Raw genomic sequence first — 20,658 nt, forward strand, 5'->3', positions numbered from 1 at the left:
GTGTGTGTTTTTGCTTTGCAGTGATGCCAGCTGTGTGTGAGACTCCAGTGTGAAGGGACATGAGCTCTTCAGTTCTTATCAGGCTTTAGTGAAATTCCTCACTCAGCAAATGTGAATGAGACACTCTCAGTGACGCGTCCTCACAGGAATCTCTCACTCACACACACACACACACACACACACTAACCTACATGGACTGAAGTGTGGAAACACATCACTGATGTTTCACTCACCCACAATCTACAAAGAACAGCATTTGTCCACTTAAAGGTCAGTTATTGTTTGCTACGTTACAGAGGTTATTAAACCACAAGCATCAAAATGCATTTTCTACAAGAAAATAAAAACGGAAAGTCATCAAATGTGAAGTTGTCATGGGGGTGTCTAATGTCTAGGTATGTCAAGTTGTGATGTTATACAATTAATGACAGTTTCCATTAACCAGAATTATGTTTTAATATGTTTGTTCTTGCTTTTACAAATTTCTTTGGATTATAGTTTTGTTTGTTGGTTCATTTGTTATTCATATTTGTTTTACTGTTTAAATTTTGCTAAAATGCATTATAATATAAGCCAGACTTTAAATCAACAGGGGGCCCAGCAATTATGGTTTGATCTCGTTTGTAAGATGAAAATATGCATTAAAGAAAAATACAATATTAAGTTTAGAACTTTAACCAAAATCTATTTTAAACATCAGTGTCCCTTCCATATTAAAATGTATTAAGTAAAACTAAAATGTAATAAATGTTATACATTTAATAAATGTATAACATTAAATGGAATTAAGATGAAATAAATTTAAATATTCATATAAGATTACATGCTAACACATTAAAAAAGCTTACAATTAGAAACATTGCCTTATCAACAAATAATAATAATTTTATGGGAAAAAAGTCAAAATTACCAGAACAAAGTAATAGCAATACAAGAAAAGTTAATAATTTAAGACTTTTTACTTTATTCTCAAAGTATTATAACTAGTTTCACAATGCTATGACTTCTGACATTCTCATAATCTATATTATTTTGTATATGGAATTAAAACTAGTAAAAATGGCTAAAACGTATGTTTAATTTTTATAATTAATAAATAATATGACATAAATACACTAACACTTGTCATCAATACTAATAATACAATACTAATTTTAATTTTTATAATAATAATAATTAACATATATTTTTTAAATGTTCTGTTTCTTTATCCAGCAAGGGATTAAAAAAAAGAAAGAAAGAAAAGTTGAGGACCTCTTATCTGACTTTGAAAAACATCTGTATGTCTGTCTGTCTGTCTCGTGAATGAAAAGCGGTTGTTCCGGATCCAGTTGTCACCGCACTCCACTCCAGGTTTCCGCTCCGTCTTTCCTTAAAAGCATTCGGAGTTTAAAGCTGAGAAAAGCACGCCAGTGAGTGGAAGCGGGATCAGAGCGGCAGAGGCGGATCTCAGTGCGGTTCAGCGGGTGTGTGAGTGTGTGTCCGGCCGAACGGAGGATGGAGGACGAGCCGCGAGAGACCCTGGACTGACGGAGGAGGAGGAGGGGGTCTTGCTTTTTACATGGAACCTGTTTGCGTTTTTCTCCAAAGGTGGATATTATACCTAAACACTACATGACAGAATGCCATTTGCCAAGCGGATCGTGGAGCCCCAGTGGCTGTGCAGACGCACGGACGCGGATGATGAGGGTCTCCTGCTCCAGGACCTGTGCGCCTTCAGTAATGTGGCTCTGTCCCGGACCCTGCGCCAGCTGTCGGATCTGGCCAAACACGCCTGCTCGCTCTTCCAGGAGCTGGAGCACGAGCTGCTCGCCACGAACCGGCGCGTCTGTGCGCTCCGGGAGAAGATGAGCAGGATCCAGGAGAGCACCGGCGCGCTCGACCCCAAACAGGAGGCAGTGCGTGAGTACCCCGCTCCTGGAGTGTCTTGTTTCTCAAGGTTTAGTCATGCTCAATGGTGATCGATTGCACTTGCGATCTTTGGGCCACCAGCCCAGATGTTTTACCAATCGGATACCTCACACAAACAGCCCTTAAAAAGTTATGTAATGCAAGTAGTTGTTTACCTTTGCGCGCTCGTCTCCTCCAGCGCGCGCGACTGAGGGTCTAAAGATGGTTAAAGATCTGGACTTGATTCATGGACTATTCACTTGATCAAAAGTCTCAAAACACGCATGCTAAAGGGAGCATGTGGTTATATATGGTTTCTAGGTAGACCATCTTGATCAAGCTGTTTTCTTAGATCCTTGACCAGCAAACAAGTTGCAAAACACAGCTACTGTAGGGCTGTGAGTCACTGCGGAGAATGTGGTGAAAGTTGGTTTATAGTGAAGGACAGCAGAAGGGGTGTGTGCTCTTCACACCAGATGACACTGGAAAACATGATTCTTGTTACAGAGAACATCATTTCCATGTTGCATAAGAACAGATTCTGTCATTCAAAAGTGAAACAAGCATGATGTCTGTGATCCGTGATGACTCGAGGCAGAGCGTGTGTTTCTGTTGGAAGCTGTGCTTAGTTTGGTGTGATATGATGAGATTAGTAAGGTTAGGATGTTTTGTGTATTTGCTGATTTCAAATGGACCTGCAAAAGTGAAAGAGAAAGTCTTTTTGTTTTGTTTTGTTTTGAGAGTGTTTTAAAATCTCTGGCCTTTTGGATTTATTATAATAATAATATTTATTATTAGTATTAATCATGATAGTGTTTTCATAATATTTAATTATAATAATAATTAATTATTATGTTTTAAGTTTTGTGAAATTTTATTTATATGTAATTATTTCTTATTTATTTATAATAAATAACAATTTAAAAATATTACTACTACTACTACTAATAAGTATGCAATATTTATCATTAAAATATAAAACCAAAAATCTGAAATAATAAAATATTAATGAAATAATAGAAATTCTAAAACAATAAAATTAGATACTACTTATAATTATAATAATAATAATCTTATTATTATTATAATTATATTTTTTGTTTCATATTAATTTTAAATATTTTATATGATAATATATATATTTATATTTTGTATTAATTAATTTATATTTTGCTTAAGTATGTTTTTTTATAATAACAGCAGCAGCAATAACAACAATAATAATAGTAAATATTTTGTAAAATATGAAAACCATATTAAACAAAATATATAAGTAAGATAATGCAAAATATAAACCAAAATAAAATTGATGTTTTTTTTTGTTGTTGTGGTCAAAACATCTGGCACTGTAGAAAAGTCCATAATGTTCTCTTGAAGAGACACCTGATTTTTTTAGTTGACAGGATTGAAAGAAATATTTCAGAAGAACTGAAAGATTCTATCAAATTATTGTTGTTATTGTTATTGTATTATCTGTTTATTTATTTAGTGTTCAAGATAAATGTAATGGTAATGGACATTTGTTACGGATGTTCTGTCTCATGCTGTATGAATCTCCTGATCTTCAGGGTCATTTTCGGGGAATGTGGTGTTTATGGAATAACACCCAACCTGGCGTGTCCTTCCAGACCTCCTTCCTTCCCCGTCCCGTCTTTCTTTAGCCACTAATAGTTTGTTTTGCTCTGGGAGGTCTCATTTAAACACTTTCCTCATGAGATCCGTCTCTGTTTTTGACTCATTCAGGGAAGTCTGGCCCAACTGAGACTCTGAGAGGATACTGAGCAAAGTTCACAACACTTCATCTTGTGTAATCCAGCTCCCTTTAGACAATCCATAAGGCTGGAAACTCGTCTCCAGCAGTCTGCTTAAATAACTGAATAAGTGCCTGTTTTCAGCCTCTCGTTCCTGTTTAACCTGTCATTTGGAGGTCAAAGGTCACTAATGCACATCGTCCAGCACTAGTCTGTGGTACCTGCGGGTCATTAGGGGTCAGAAAGATGGATTCTGTCATTAATCAAATAGATTGGGATCTTTTGTTTGTGTCAGTCTGTTTAAACATGACATCATAATTATGGTTAATCATCAAACCAACCCCATAAAGATTTTTGTCTTGAAAGTAAGCTGTCATTTTTGCCAGCAGTTACAACAGACATGAGCAGAGAGGAGACAGAATCGTGCAAAAGTTTTAGTTGCAATGCCATTTCAAAGAATAAAAAATAATAATAATAATAATCCAGACACATTTGTCATGCATTATCAATCAAAAATGTGCAAAATATGCGATTATCAAACTGAAGTGAATAGTATTCAGTAGGTGCACGTTCAGGCAAAATAAAACCAAAATCACAATATGGTTTGGTGTGATTATCAAATCATATTCAAATTTAGTTAAATAAATATATGGCTACGTGTTTCAGAGTAAAACGTGGCACTGAAGAGAAACTTTAAGGACTTGGCTGCAGTTATTCATCAAAGTAAAAGTTGGATGTTTTGGTTTAACGTTTTTTAAAATAAAAAATGAATTAATAAATAAATAAATAAGACATAAATATTAGTATTGTAATTTTAAAGTTGAAATCAAAATAATAATAATCATTAATATTATTAAATACTTTTTTATTTTACTGAGAAATATAACAATAGTATTCTTATTTTGTTTTATTTAGTATTTTTATATTATTATTATTATTATTTTTTTTTTTTTTTATTTTTTTTTTTTTAGCCATAAGTATTGATACATCATCACAACATTTTAGCCAAATTGTGCAGCCCAACAAACCTGCATTTAAAAAAAACTGCACTTTTTTTTTATTATTCTTATTTGATTTCTTTGTACTTGGTGCACCTTCATGTGTATTTTTTATATTGATTTATCATTGCTCATACTCAAGGTTAGAGCTCTGTTTAAATCCTAAGTATTCAGCTTTAGTGTTTAACTTGAGCCTGTAAGCAGCCGCCTAGATCGTCCTAAAAAACCCTAAATCACTCTGACCTTAGCAACGTCCTGTGATCCATCCAAACAGTATAGCATTGTGGCAATGTTTTATGTTGGCAGTCTCAGCTCATATTTTCTTCAGAAAATGTCAAACTGGTTTCTGAGCTAACAGCTGGTATTGTGAGTATGATGTTGGTTTCTCATATCAGAGGAGCTTTTGAAGTCGGTGTTATTGTTGTGGTAATGATATATTGAATAGATTTATGTACACCCTCTCTCCCAGCACCATAATTACCCTCCATCAACCCTTTCATAGTGATTGTCTCTTGTGTGCTTTAACATCAGAGCAGCTAATATGAATCTGAATCAGTGCAAATGTGAGTGAGTGTGGGTGGAGGGGTGGGGCTTTGGAAGGGCTTGTGCTACTATTGAGAATCAGCATGGCCACATTAGGACCTGTTTACGTTGCTTCTGCTGCACATGCCATGCACACGCACACAAACATGTGTGTGTGTGTGTGTGTTCATCTCTGTGATATCAGGCATGATTCTGACACAATTAGGTCAAACACTGTAAACAGTGTATTGCACATTCTCTCTAAGCGCCATTCCTGTTCAACACACTCTTTCTCAGAAACGTAAACATGCTCTCATGGTTTCCGCTTATATTGTCTAAATGCTAATAATGGTCCAGTATTTGTAAGTGGTTAACATGAAACTTATAAATCAGATAAATCAGAGAGCGTTTTAGTTAAGAAAGAAAATTGTGGGTTTCTGGTCAGAGGAAAACGTCTGTCTGAATTCATTTTCTGATTGTCTTTTTAGCTCCTAAAGCCACAGAGCAAGTGATACACAGTTTTTTGGAGGAATGGCTGTAAAAATGTTTGAAGTGTATGTGTGTGTGTGTGTGTGAGAGAGAGAGAGAGAGACAGAGAGAGAGAATGTCTGTTAGCGTAACAGAAAGACGCATGACTGTGAGGCACTGAAGTGTGTCTGGCTCTTTCAGATTATCATTTCCGTAGTAACCAGACAAAAACTCTGAATGTGGCAGCTCATCCATGACTGTTCACTTCTCAGTTCACTAAAACCTCCTCAGGACAGCTAAAACTCCTAATCAGTTTGATTTCAGGGCTAGCTGTTAATAGGGTGCATGTCTTTAACCTTGATGTGCTGTTTGGGGTCTGACAATGGACCTTGCTGAGAGCCTAGCAGTTCTTCATACTCTTATTTGTAGTATATTTTATAAAATTATCACTTATGTTATTTGTAATATATATATATATATATATATATATATATATATATATATATATATATATATATATATATATATATATATATATGTTATAGTATTTTCAGTACTTTATTTCTTTAATAATATTAATAAACAATGTTTTATTATTATTTTTATTATTAATTCAATGCCTTGATGACATCAGCTGAATAGAAATATCAGAGATGTGAAAATGTTTGACAGATTATAACAAACATCGTTTTTTAGATGTTTCATTTTTTATGTTTTATTTTATTGTGACAAACATTTATTTTTATGTAGGCTAAGTAACTTTTAAGTAAGTAAATGTGGTTGGTTTTGATGTCATGTTGACTTGATTGTGAGGGAAGAACTTTTTCATTATTATTATTATTAATATTATTTAATTTAATACAATTAAATATGAATAATGATTAACTATATCATTAAACAGTAGTAGTAGTATTGGTAGTATTTAAGTATATTTTTTCATATACAGCTTAGGAATCTTTGGGACTTAAATCAGAATGGTGGTTTATTTTGATAGGCTACATATGTCAATAATTCAATTTTTCTTTTTCATGCATAGCCTACACATGCTTTAAGATGCGTCCATTTTCGTTGATTAGAGCAAGGGCTGAAAGTAATGTGTTTCCCTCATAGCTAGAGATAAGAGAACATATAAAGAGAGGAAGAAAGTGAGAAGACAGTATTGCATTCTGCTTTAAAAATAGTAAACAGTATGCAGATACAGTATGTAGTTAGTAAGAAGCAGTGCTTTAAGTGGGCCGGTACGCACCAGTAGCTACTCAGTACCACCACTTCCAAATATAGCTCTTGAGCGTACTGCCACCTCTCCATGTGCCCAGAACATGCTTTTAGCATACAGATATGTTCATTTGGACATCTGTTTTAATAGAGGTTTTAATCCTTTGCCTGCGCTGCCGTTTTTCAGAGCACCCATCACAATATACACGCTTCCTAATTCTTCCTAGTTCGGAGTATGGAGCGTGAATCATTTGAAGCAGTTCGGGAGTTCGGAACAGGATCGCAAATCATTTGAGTCAGTTCGGGAGTTCAGAGCGGGTTCGCGAATCATTGAGTCAATTTGGGGATCGCAAATCATTTGAATCAGTTCGGGAGTTCGGAGCGACTTCGCGGATCATTTGACTCAATTCGAGAGTTCGGGTTCGCGAATCATTTGAGTCAGTTCGGGAGTTCATAGCGGGTTCGCGAATCATTTGAGTCAGTTTGGTGATCACGAATCATTTGAATCAGTTCGGGAGTTCGTAGCGGGTTCGCGAATCATTTGAGTCAATTTGGGGATCGCAAATCATTTGAATCAGTTCGGGAGTTCGGAGCGACTTAGCGGATCATTTGACTCAATTCGAGAGTTCGGGTTCGCGAATCATTTGAGTCAGTTCGGGAGTTCATAGCGGGTTCGCGAATTATTTGAGTCAGTTTGGTGATCACGAATCATTTGAATCAGTTCGGGAGTTCAAAGCGGGTTCGCGAATCATTTGAGTCAGTTTGGGGATCGCAAATCATTTGAATCAGTTCGGGAGTTCATAGCGGGTTCGCGAATCATTTGAGTCAGTTTGGGAGTTCGGAGCGTGATTCATTTGAGTCAGTTCGGGAGTTCGGAGCTGGTTCGCGAATCATTTGAGTCAGTTTGGAAGTTTAAATGCAGTAATGCAGTAGCTCTTTCAAAGGGTATTTTTTCAAAATCCTTTTGCACATTTTATTCATGTTCAGTAGTTCTTTCTAGCTCAAGCAAATCCACAAACTAATAAAAGGATTTATTATTAAGGTCGCCTGTTGACTGCTGTATATAAAAGCCCTTCAATATAGCCTAGTTGTTGTTACCTCAGGGGATGAGGGGAGTCATCAAAAAAAAAAAAAAAACAGGAAAGAATTTTTTTTTTTTTTAGTTTTTTTTGTGGCTATAATAGAGTACCGGCACCTCTTTTGGGCCACTTAAAGCACTGGTAAGAAGCATGCTCGTGTTCCATGCTTCCGAATCTATCCCATGTCTGCTGCTACATCTAAGGTGTAGGCCTGGTCTTTGGCTGCAGTCTGGGAACACACGTGGTTGGCCGTGATCCATGTTCCAGTTCTGCCTGTCATGTTTTTCTATTTCTTTCCAGTGGAGTCTTATGGTTTGGTTTGTGAAGTGTGCGAAGTTCTGAGGAAAACCTGTTTTAGGAAAATAGTATTTTACACTACCACACAGTCTCTGAGGACACTGGCTCCGGCTCGAGCGACTGCGCTGTGGACCTTGATCATTTTCTAGGTGTGTTGATCATGGTAGACTGCAGGGCAGGCAGTCATGCCTTATTACTGGACATTGAGCTCTAGATGCTTCCTTACACACCTCCAGATTCTCCCCCGATCACACACACACCCATTGAACTGTTTTTTTGGGGGGCTGAATCACCTGACAGGGAAGGATGTTAACAAAAACCTTGTTCTCCTTCGTTTGCATCATTCTGTTTTCCTCTCTGCCTCATCCAACTGTTATTGGACCTCGACTCTTTTCAGGAGGTGGAGGGCGGGAGGCAGTATTCGCTGCGTTGTCACGCGTCTCTGGGCTAACAAGCTAAACAAGGAACACAGCTAGCAAATTTGTTATGCAACATTTAGAGTAGGCCAGCGGGCTGCAGGCAACTCTCTCTCTCTCTCTACTGCAGAGTCTGCATAGTAACAGCCCAGAGGTGAATCTTGTCTAACCTTCTCGTTGAGGTCTCAGACTGCAGCTGCACTTGCCTGTTTCTCTTCTCCATCTACAGCAGCTTTCTTCTGCACCTCATCTTCTTCGACCTTTAATCCTCATAAAACATGCAAAAGGAAGTTAAAATGGTCAATATTTACTTAACAAACCCGTATGACTTTCTTTACTCTGTGCTACACAATCTGTGAATTTCTGAAGAATGTTCTGGCAGATCTTGTCAGAATGCTATTAAAAGTAGTCTGTATCACTGTTTCACTATATTCCAACTCTTCTGAAACCATTCAATAGCTTTGTATGACAAACAGACCCAAATTTAAGTGAGTATTCAATAATAATAATAAAAAAAGTCAGATTTGGGTTGGATTTGGTTTTAAAAATGTATCAGTACTGGTCAGATCTGAGTGGGTTAGGTCACAGGGTGTTGTACATGGGCTCATTAATGTGCATAAATATTGTCTCAAGGGTATTTCTGTTGAGGTTGTCAAGACCCCACTGAGCATTTGATGGATAGGAATGATTGAGATCTCTTTTTTAAAAGTCAGGGAGTTGAATTGGGATTTCCAAAGGCACAATGAATTGTAATTTGGTAAATGCAACAGTTCAGTCTCAGGTTTTGGTCACATGACAGAGTGTAACTTTGGCAATGTCCTTGCACCATTCCCATAAAAGTCCATTTGCTGCATTCTTCTAGAATTGAGCTCTACTAAAACAGTCCTGCCAACTACGGTTTGACTTTATCCAGAAGATACAATGTTATCTAGCCTCTTACTTTTAAATATCAACTCAGAACTCTAATGCACATTATCTCAGTGTCTCTTTATCTTTCGGTTAAAAGCCTCATGCAGGTCTGAATGACTGTGAGCTGATAAAATACGGTTGTTAATTATAGCTGGATATCAAAGACTCGTCTCTTTTATGAGTATTGAGTATGTGTCTGCAGACAGGTCTGATGTACCGCTGCTGGTTTTTCCGTTCATGTCTCTCAGGCTTCAGGTCAAACCACTGAGTTTAGGGCCCTGGGGCCTCAGGAGACACCTCCAAGGTTCAGCTAAATGCAGGTGTCAAAAAGACACTTCATGTCTGCTTCAGAAAGACAGGTGGAAATGTGTTTGAAAATGATAAGTACGTCTTGTTTTTCCTTAGTTGGTTTAATTGCACTGAAATTAAGTGGTAAAACAATCCAAAGGTACTTTGGTAAGAGGTGAATCATAGACTGGCGGTTATTGGCTTTGTGTTACACACACGCACTATGGGTGAACCCAGAGCCATAGGCGGTCTCCGGTAGGATGGTTTTGGTCTTTTAAGGGAAGCCACTGTCTGTTTGATGTGGTTTCAGTGGGTTGTTCAGTCATATCCAGCATTTTAAAACCAGCTGACTTACAGGAAACACTTTTTACACCTCGGGGAAGCTGAATTAATTTCCAAATCTAAAGTCATGAGAGGTATGACGGGGAAAGAGGTCGAAGGTTAAAGGCTTTGGGAGTGTTTACACTTTGAGAGTCTTTCGAGCTTGAACAAAGTTTGTGTGTGTGGTATTTTAGAACTACTTAGGGTTTGTACTTTAGGAAACTTCCAAAATATTTCATAGGGTTAGGCAATTTTTGGACATTTTTCAGATATTGGACACTATTTGAACTGCAGTATTGTACTGTAGCTTCCCAGCTTCAGTCTTTCCTTGTGGCAAATAATTTCTTTGACCCATTTCAGTCCAGCTTCCGTTTACAACATTGCCCTTGTAAAGGTAGTAAATGATTTATTACTCTCTTGTGACACCGGCGCTCTGTCTTTACTTGCGTTACTTGACCTCAGCTCTGCCTTTGACACCACCTCTCATGATTTGCTTATCTCTCATCTTTCGGCTGTGGGTATATCTGGTACTGCTCTCTCCTGGCTCTCTTCATACCTTTCGATCCCCTACTGCCCCCCGAAACAATGCGTCCTCCTGGCTTCCGTTGTTTGGCCTTTGTTGTTTACTATTTATATTTTACAATTGGGTCAGATACTACAGTGTCATGGCATTAGCTATACGTCAATACCAAATTGACATAATCTTTGTTTGCGTGCAGGATATAAAAGCTTTGTTTAAATCTAATTTTCTGAAACTTAATATGAAGAAAACTGAGATCATCATTATTGGTACCCCCGTCACTTACCACCAAAGTTCCTGCTGACTTTACTTGCAATATCACTGGCCTCCTAATTGCTCATCTAGTATCATTAGAAAGCTAATTGAGTATACAATATATACAATACAGATTTTCCTTTGCAAAAGTTTTCTTTTTCGATAATGGTTAAGCTGTAATTTAATGTAATTTTATAATAAATTAAGTTGTAGTTTTGAGAATGAAGAAGAAAGATGAGTTGTGAAAGTTGGAGTGTGAAGGGGAGTGAGAGCTTTTAAAAGATGAGACGAGATTTTGGAAAAGGCCACAACCTTTTAGGCTAGTCCATGATTTGTTTAGAGTTGATGTTTGGTTAGATATAGACGTATGTCTGTTTAAAGTAGATGTGTTGAGATCTCATTTTTCCCTCGACAGCAGTGAGATTAAATTGAGAGTCCTGTAGTGTTTCAAAAAAGATTGGCTTTTTTTTTTCATGGAAATTGCCCATGAAATCCCATGACAGAAGCTAACAGCTAGAGTTTGTTTTTATATGTGTATGTTTGTCACATAAGTAATCAGGTTGCCCTCACCCATGATCTGTGTTAATACATTTCACACACACACACACACACGTCCACCCTAATCCCATAATCTCTATAAATGCACATCTCAATAAGTAATAAACACTGAGTCCTCCCTCCTGAGCATGAATGCTCTGTTTTAGAGTGAACCTGCGGATGTACACCCTCTTCCTGTGCGATCCGACACTGCAGGGCAGAAACTCAACACCTGTTTGTTGTCGTAAGGGTGTGTTTCTTAATTCATAGGAGGTCACCCAGGTGCCCGTGCAACCCTTGCCTTTCTCTCCTCATACACACATACAGACTGCTGGTGCTAAAATGTTTTAAATGGACAATGCACCAAAATCTATCATTGTTTACTCACCCTCATGTTATTCCAAACCAATATGACTTTCAAAAGCAGATGTTCTGAGTATTCTTTTCTGTAGTCAAGTCAAGTCAAGTAACCTATAATTATATAGCGCTTTGAACAAAACAGATTTTGTCAAAGCAACTGAACAACATTCATTAGGAAAACAGTGTGTCACTAATACAGAATGACAGTAAAATGCAGTTCATCATTAAATACAGTGATGTCATCATCCAGCTCAATTCTTTACAGACAAAGTAATTGTTGACCAGGACTGTCTGGGTCCAAAAAAAATTAAAATAATAATAAGTAAATTTGTAATATTCCATATATATATATAATAAGTAAAACTAATATTCCATATGAAGCCATATCACATCTTTGTGTGAGGAAAATACTTACATTTTCAAGTAGTTGCTAGCATGCTACTGTACAGTTATGTGGTTGCTTGAAAGTTTTTGAGTGATTGTTAACATATCATTGCATACATTGTGCATCTTGTTAAATTGTTAACTTTTCTTTTTTTGAATGTGCATGTCACTGTACAGTTTTCTAAGTGGTCGTTAACATCTTGCATATAGTTAAGCAATTCCTAGGTTGTCTTTAATAGTTGTTAGCATGTTGCTGTACAGTTATACAGTTTGAGTGTCTGTTGATGAGTTGCATGCTAAAGTTAACACAGGTTTATTTTAATCACTTAAATTAAGTATGACAATGTATAATTGTGAGAGACAGTCACCTCTGTAAGTTTTTGTGTGATTGTTAGGTAACATGATCCATGAGCGTTGCAATCATTCCTCAGTATTTGTATGCATATTTGAGATTTCATGCCACACGCAAGTGTGAAATATCTGTTAATTAGAAGTGACGCTCCAGGCTCTGGAATGCCTTTCATTGCTGTCAGGTATTTTTGTCTCTCTGTCTTCTCACTTTGTGTTGTTTCCGTGTGTGTTTTTGTGATGATGACAGCTCATCTCCTGGCAGTTGAGCGCTCCGGGCTTGTTTTACTGTAGAAAGCTGCCTTCTTGGACCGACTGCATGCTGTTGTTCAGGGCTTGATGTCGATGGAGCCCATGTGTAATTTTCCCTCTGAAAAATGACTGTTATGACTTTGGCCTGCATACTCCATCCATGACATCAAAGACATTCCTCCGTCTTACCGTGCTGTTAGATCTGCCCGCCCAACACACACTTACACACACACATGCTCTTCTCTATGATTAGATTGATGAAAATAAGGGGTGCGTTCGCAGACGTGTCATTATGAACACTGCTGCTCATAACTCCAGACCGGGTCGTGTGTCTCTCTGAGACCTCCAGCAAACCTCTAATTACTCTACATGCGTTTAATGTCTTCACAGCAGGACCCTCTCCTCTCCCCTCAATACAGTTTAGTGGGAATTAAGACTTTTAAAGGGGCCATGTTTCTGGAGATCTACCTACCTGCAGAGTTCAGTTCCAACTCTGCTCCACCACACCTGTGTGTAATTACCAAGCATTACTGAAGATCTTAATGAGCTGGTTCAGCTGTTTTTATTTTGCACGAAGGTAGATCTCCAGATACAGCATTGGGCACGGACAATATTAAGTCCAATTAAAATGTAAGTCAAGGGTTCTAATCTTATCTCGCCTCATCTGATGTCGCATTTCATTTGGTTTCATTTCATTTCATCTCATCTAATTTTATCTAACCGCATTCCAATTTATCTTATTGCAGTGATCTCTCTTCTCTTCTCCTCTCATCTCATCTCTTCTCTTCTCTTCTCTTCTCTTCTCTTCTCTTGCATCATATCTTGTTTCATCTTCTTGCGTCTTGTCTTCTCGTTAAAAGTTACATTCCTAACTTGACGTAAATCTCCTTTAGTTCTCACTGCTAGTGTCTCGTGAACGGCCGGACGGTGTCTCATGCTGTAAGCGATCTCTGTGGTTGTTCTCTTAGTGGAGTCTGTCTCTGCTGAGAAATGTCTAAAGCAGATTATTCCCATAAAAGCCCTCAGACTCTCCTGACCTCCACGCACCCCTGGAGCCGGCCCACCTGCCCTCGTCTCTCTTTCTCACCGTCTCTCTCCTTCTCATCTTCAAAGGACCTTCAAACAGCGCCGTGACTCTGGCCCAGTCCAGATGAGAATCGAACGGCTCCTCCCTAAAGTTTGGCTTTGTCCCCCTCTCACAATCCTCCCATAACTGTGAGAGATGTTATGTAGCCTACAAAAACACAGCTAGTCATAACCCTGCCCTGCTCGCTGGTTATAGACAGAAGTGAAGACACTTTAAAAGCTAAAACGCTCCCATAATGCCACAGTAAAACTTTCCATTTTACATTTCCTCAGAATAAGTGCCGGAGAGCCCAGCCAGAGAGGCCTGTCATCAGGAACGAGAGAGCAGGAAAGAGCGTGGGATGGATTTTAGAGCTGCAAGGAATTCCCATTTCCAGAGTACTTGGGTGAGGGCGATCTGCACTGGCAGACAAGTGTGTGTTAGCAGTGCATCTGATAAAACACACACCCACACTTCCAGCCCATAATATCTCTCTGATGTCATCACTTGATAAATGAGATCTTGAACTGTTGACATGGTAACCCTGTGTTTACTGTGTTCCATGACGGTTTGAATCTAAATAACCTGTTCAGTTCTACAGTAGAGGGAAAACCTTACATAAACAACCTAAGCAGGTTTTTAGGTGAATTTTGAGTGTAATATGTCCCCATTATAGGTCTCAAATCCCACTAAACCAAGTGGGCCCTCACTACCTGTAAACCAGCCAACGGTGCCAGTAAGTGGGTCTCTGGAATAAAGCAAACTCCTTTTTTTTTAAAATAAATCTGAGTTAAAAGCTCATCTTCATAAATCATTTTTATGAGCAAACCAGTGCAGAGATCGAAAAACAACACCTTTGGAAGTGAGGAGAAAAGAAAGGGAGGGAAAGAGACTGAAAAGCCTCATGCCTTTATTATATCTTAGCGAAATTTCAAACATGTTTTTACACCCTATAAATGCCGCGATTATATTAGGATTATAGAGGAATACAGAGCCCCTAAAGTGACTTCTTGCGAAAAAAAAAAAAAAATATATATATATATATATATATATATATATATATATATATATATATATATATAAATACTTATTCGGGATGACTATTCTTTTCTTGTTCCTGTTCTCCAGGTAAAATATAAAAAAATTCCATAAAACAAGATAAATTTCTTGAGAAGCAGCCCTGCATAGGATATTAAGACTTCTTATCAGTCTTATTTCATAGATCGTATCTAGAATATACATATATATTGTCTTACTACACTGATAAATAAAGAGAAGAATCTGACCGTGCACTTTTGGTTTGCAAGTCGTTTTTTTTCTATTTTTAATTTTTTTATCTTTCAATATTGAATGCAAACAAAACAAAAAAATAAAGGGGAAAAAAGATCAGAAACATTTTAGACAGAGTACATTTACATCAAGGTCAAATGTTTACTGATTATTTGAAAATGTAAAATTCCTCATAGATTTGTGGTATGCCTCAAACCCCAGCAGATCAGCGACTGGACAGTCTGCGGTCAGTCACGGCTTTGACAGGCAGTGTGAATTTTTGACCGTGGTGTCTCAGACGGCTGGAGACTGAACGCCTGCTCTCAGGAATCAGTTCATATGAATAAACGCTGGCTGCCTGCTAGTCTGAGCCACAATAACATTCCTGTTTTTTCTCTTTCGGTCTTTCCTATGTAGTCTGATTATCTGCAGCGCTGTTTGTTCAGCCTGTTTGATCTGACACGCTTTCTTTCACCTCTTGACCCCGTGTGTTGAGTGAACATGTGTCTGCAATGCCCATTTTTGACCCACGTTCCTGTCTGGGGTGAATTGAACTCTTTTCTGATGGACTCTGGGACTCTGGGCGTTTTGCTCTTGTTGGTTTTGGGTTTGTAGTCGGCCCGAAGGCTAAATGTGTGTCTCAAAAGCTCCTGTGCAGGATGTCTGAGATCCTTCCAGACGATTCCACCACTGTGAGATTCAAACTGCCTTGTTTCCACTCAAACAGATGCCAGACCACACGAGTGGATTCGCCTTTCCATAAACACATATGCACTTAGATTACTTTACCCTGTTACAGTCTCATATGTTACAACAAATATAAAAAAATGAAGCCTCTATTTTAAAGTTATTAAAAAATTTTGTAGTGTGACATTTTCATGACATTTTGAACCAGGTAGCTGGAATAGTCTGCACACTGGAAATATGAAATCAGACAATATATCTTTTATTTTTCTTAACTATTTTTTCAAATATACTATTTTCCATGACACAACTCCTGTAAGATATTAAGATTTATTTGTGCATTCTCAGAAACATTTGCTCTCTCTTTAGCTGTACATTCAGTGCTCCGTTTCTCTTTTTCCAAATCTGTCATTCCAGGGCAACCCCTCATTATAAACCTATTAGCCTCTGTCTGTGTGTCCACTTGTGCCACTTTTGCATTTCAGCAATGTGCGAGTTGAAATCATGCACATGCACCGTTTCAGTTGAATCCTTTGATCCATGCAGTGATATGGTGATATGATTTTTGGATATGAAACTAGAGAACGTTCATGCAATGCTTCTCAGATGCTTATACACATACATATGTAATTATATAGGAACTTCCAGAGATATCCGGGACACACAATAATGTCACGGATCATCCGTGAAAACTAAACTGAGGATTTCAGTCTCTCTCTCTCTCTGTCAGTCTGTCTGGCTCATTCACTTTCACACCCTCCTGGAGCTGTTGGGGAATTTATTCTGTAATGATGGATCGCTCTCACACATAAACATACACACAGTCTTATTTTGTTTCTTGTTGCTTTATTTGTTCTCATGTTGGCCGATGTGATGACGTGCTGTAACTAACCAAAGTTTCCCTCAAGGCCTCTGAGTTTCCCACAACACCCACTGACTGCAAAGTTCATTTCCTCATTGTTTAATCTTCAGTTAAATTTGGAATTGAAGGAACAGATAAACCCCAAAAAAGAATTCTGTCATCAACTTCAGCCACTCGTGTCTTTTCAGAACTTTCTTTTGTAGAACACAAAAAAGAAATCATTTGAAGCATGTTCAAGCTGCTCTTTTTTTGTCTTGTTTTTCAGTGAAATATCTAAACTTCCATGAATCAAGATGCAATTACTTGAGAAGCAAACTTACATAAGATAACATCTCCGGAACAATCTCCTCGGTTCTCTAATCTGACGGTTCTCGGTTCAGTGTACTGCTGATCTGAAAACGGGTTCTTGACTTGAGAACGAGTCAATCTTTTGTTCGTTTTCTGGCTCGGCTCGGTGTTCATCTTCAGTTCTCTCTTCACAGCAGTTCAGTCAGTGTACTGTTTGAGTCAATGAATTACTCCGGGATATTGGTTTGTTTGAACTCAGAGGGAGTGTCAGCCACATTAAAAAAGTTTACAGCTTAAGTCATTTTTCGATAACTGCTTATTGGAGACGCAAAACGTTTCAAATGATTCAGTTCGATTTGGTGAACTGGTTCAATCTGTTCACTAAGAAGATCCGGTTACATCGAGTGATTTGTCCTTGAACTGGACATCACTACACTGCAGTGTTGTGAACACGCTCACAACAGACCCGGAAGAGAAGACAATGCTGAATAAAGTCGTAGTTTTTGCTATTTTTGGACTAAAATGTATTTTCGATGCTTCAACAAATTCTACCTGATGTCACATGGACTACTTTGATGATGTTTTTCTTACCTTTCTGGACATGGACAGTATACCGTACATACATTTTCAATGGAGGGACAGAAATGTCTCGGACTAAATCTAAAATATCTTAAACTGTGTTCCGAAGATAAACGGAGGTCTTACATGTTTGAAACAACATTAATCATTAATTACATAATTTTCATTTTTCATTCAAGTTAATTTCTCTTACCCCAGTGGCAGATGTTTTTCCTCATTTTAAGCACTTTATGTTGATCAGTTTTTCATAAAATAAGTCTAATCTCTCTGATTTCATCACTTGATAAATGAGTTATTGAACTGTTGACATGGTAACCCTGTGTTAACTGTCATAATTTAAGAATGTTTAAATATTTATACTGAAAAAAAAGCCAACATACTAAGGGAGAAACTATTTTAAAACATTATAAAATGGTCATAAATTACTTAAAATGACAATTCATTCTAAATCCTCTGTAGCTATATGATAGCGTTGTGTAAAGTACAGTAAATTATGATTTTTTTTGAGTGAACAAAACTTTATCTCACTATTTCTACAGAACATGATTAACAAAACTGGGGTTTTGGAAATTTATTTCCTTGGAATTCATATGAATTCCACTTAAGGAAGCTTTGCGTTATAAATGCTAGAATATGTATAAATTCGAACTATACATTTTAGCTTTTCTTTAAAAAAATTTGTGTTTGTTGCTGAGTATCCCAGGTCTTGGAAAGCAAACCCTCAGGACTCTGGCAGTATTGAGTCGACTCTTTTTCCACTATTAGGAAAAGATCACAGGAAGAGGAGAAGAGGAGAAGAGGGGAGGGAAAACAAAATGACTCCAGCCACCATGTAGTCCTTTTTATTCCAGACCATTAATACTCTATTAGAGTCATCAAATGTGGTTGTACAGCACCCCAGGGAGTTTGTCCACAAAACATGATGTTAACGGGAATTTTGTTCCTTCTCTTTTTCTCTCTCATTTTCCTGGTTTCTCAAACTTAGGCGCACACAGTTTGGAATGTAACTTGGATATGTTTCTTGAAACCAAAATCTGAGTTCTACATAAAGGACAGTGTGTGTGTGTGTGTGTGTGTGTGTGTGTGTGTGTGTGTGTGTGTGTGTGTGTGTGTGTGTGTGTTAATAGTGAGAGAGGGACAGAAACAGACCACTGTCATAATCCAAGATGAAGGAAGATGCAGAGTTTCGTTTAATTTGATTGGGCAGACATGTGGATTCTATTTTATCTGAGCGGAGGAGGACAGCTGGATATCAGTTTTTAATATATAGAGAATGCTTTGAAATGTGTTAGATCATCCATGTTTATTAATCTAGTTAATTTGCTTTGGTTCCTCTTGTAGGACAGGAGGAAGCTGTTATGGATGGTGTACCTCAAAAAATTTCCCAGAGTCAAAGCTTATATAATCTCTAGCATTTAACAAATTGAACTGCGTGTATCTTAAAGGCTGAAATAATCTCAATTCGCAATGCATAATGCGACTTAAGGTGTCACATTCTCAGGTTTGCTGAACAAAAGTGGGCATTAATGTAAACTATCAGTTTTGTCTTTCAAGTCACCCATTGTCATGATGAAGCAACAGTATAAAGATCTTAAATGCTAAAATATCTGGCTTAAAAGAATAGCTCACCAAAAAAATGAAAATCGGCTGAAAATCGTCAGGATGTACAGGCCAGATGTAGAGGAGCTTTTTCTTCATCGGAACAGATTTAGCATCATTTGCTCACCAATGGATCCTTTGCAGTGAATGGGTGCCATCAGAATGACAGTCCAAACAGCCGGTAAAGACATCACAATAATCCACATGACTCCAGTACATCAGTTAATGTCTTGAGAAGTGAAAAGCTGCATGTTTGTAAAATATAAATCTAACATTAAGATGTTTTTAACTTCAAACCACTGCTTCTGGCTGTAATAAGAGTTCTCTATCTGTAATATTGCTTAGTGAATAAGTCTTGTCTTGTCTCCGGAGAGAAATATTCACAGAAAAGCAACATTAATAGTCAAAAACTGTTCTAAACAAATATGTCAGTGGGTTTTGATATGACAGAACAACAGAGGATGGGTGTAATTTTGGTTTATGGACTCATCTTTGGAAAAGATTCCAAAGCCATTTGAGCATCTTTCTAGATAAAAAATAAAAATAAAAAATCATACCATAAAACTCAATGAGGTCCAATGTCTCTTTTTGTGTTCCACAGAAGAAAGAAAGTCATACAGGTTAGGAACGACGTGAGTAAATAATGACAGCATTCATTTATTGGGTGAACTATCCCGTGCATTAAGTGTGCACAAAATTACATTAAATACTAATTCTTCAAAAGCAGCTCAGAGGCAGAGAAATCTTTAGCTTTTCCCACATTGTTGGAAATGACTTCCCAGAGCCAGTTTGGCATGAGAAACAAGACTTTGGGCTCCACTGAGGATCAGAGCATGTGGTTCTCCCCCCCCCCCCCCTCTCTCTCTCTCTCTCTCTTTCACACACACACACACATGCACAATACAGTTATAAATACATACTGCAAGTCTTGGTTTTGGCTCGGCTGAGCCAGTGTTCATTCTCAGTATATCCTTGCCTATGGATTTACATCTTGTCTGGAGAGCGATTACAAGACTGAATGAAACCTTGAAGCATTTTTTGCCCTTCCTAGTAGCTTGTGCTCGCCAGTAAGCAGATAATGAAAGTGTTTTTAGACTCTTTCTAATGAGACAAACACCTTGAGGCTCGGCCAATTCAATTCAATGACATTCAGTTCAATTCTGAATTTAAAACAACCATTAGAAAATAGATTTTAAAATTTGAATTTAAGATCTTTTAAATGACACATTGTTTGTTGACTTCCTTTGTTAGTGCTTAATGGTAAGCACATTTTTTATTTGTATAAACTGAGGCATGTCAAATAATTTTCTTGGAATATTCAGCGGCTTATGGTGTATTTAACCCAGGACCGTTCCTGGCAAATATTTTCAGAAGGCAGCTATGAAGGATGTGACAGGACACGAGTGGCGTGACATGCATTGTTGGTGTTTAGCTTAATGATAATAACTTCTATAGACAGAGGCAAACCTGTCAGAGGAGAATGACGTTACGCTTACAGCTG

At 37.7% G+C, this 20,658-nt stretch overlaps 1 protein-coding gene across 3 annotated transcripts in view; it reads left to right on the forward strand.

Moving 5' to 3' along the window:
- The first annotated feature begins 1,269 nt into the window (after nucleotides 1-1,269).
- Nucleotides 1,270-20,658, forward strand: part of LOC113070965 (Nance-Horan syndrome protein-like) — an 81,376-nt gene continuing 61,987 nt past the window's right edge. For all 3 annotated transcript variants that reach the window (XM_026244311.1, XM_026244313.1, XM_026244312.1), the window contains exon 1: nucleotides 1,270-1,902. In XM_026244311.1, the coding sequence (XP_026100096.1) occupies nucleotides 1,623-1,902 (280 nt within the window). In that variant the 5' untranslated portion in view covers nucleotides 1,270-1,622. The remainder of the gene's footprint in view (nucleotides 1,903-20,658) is intronic.

This window comes from Carassius auratus, unplaced genomic scaffold (assembly GCF_003368295.1).
Source record: "Carassius auratus strain Wakin unplaced genomic scaffold, ASM336829v1 scaf_tig00005501, whole genome shotgun sequence".
Classification (NCBI taxonomy): Eukaryota; Metazoa; Chordata; class Actinopteri; order Cypriniformes; family Cyprinidae; genus Carassius; species Carassius auratus.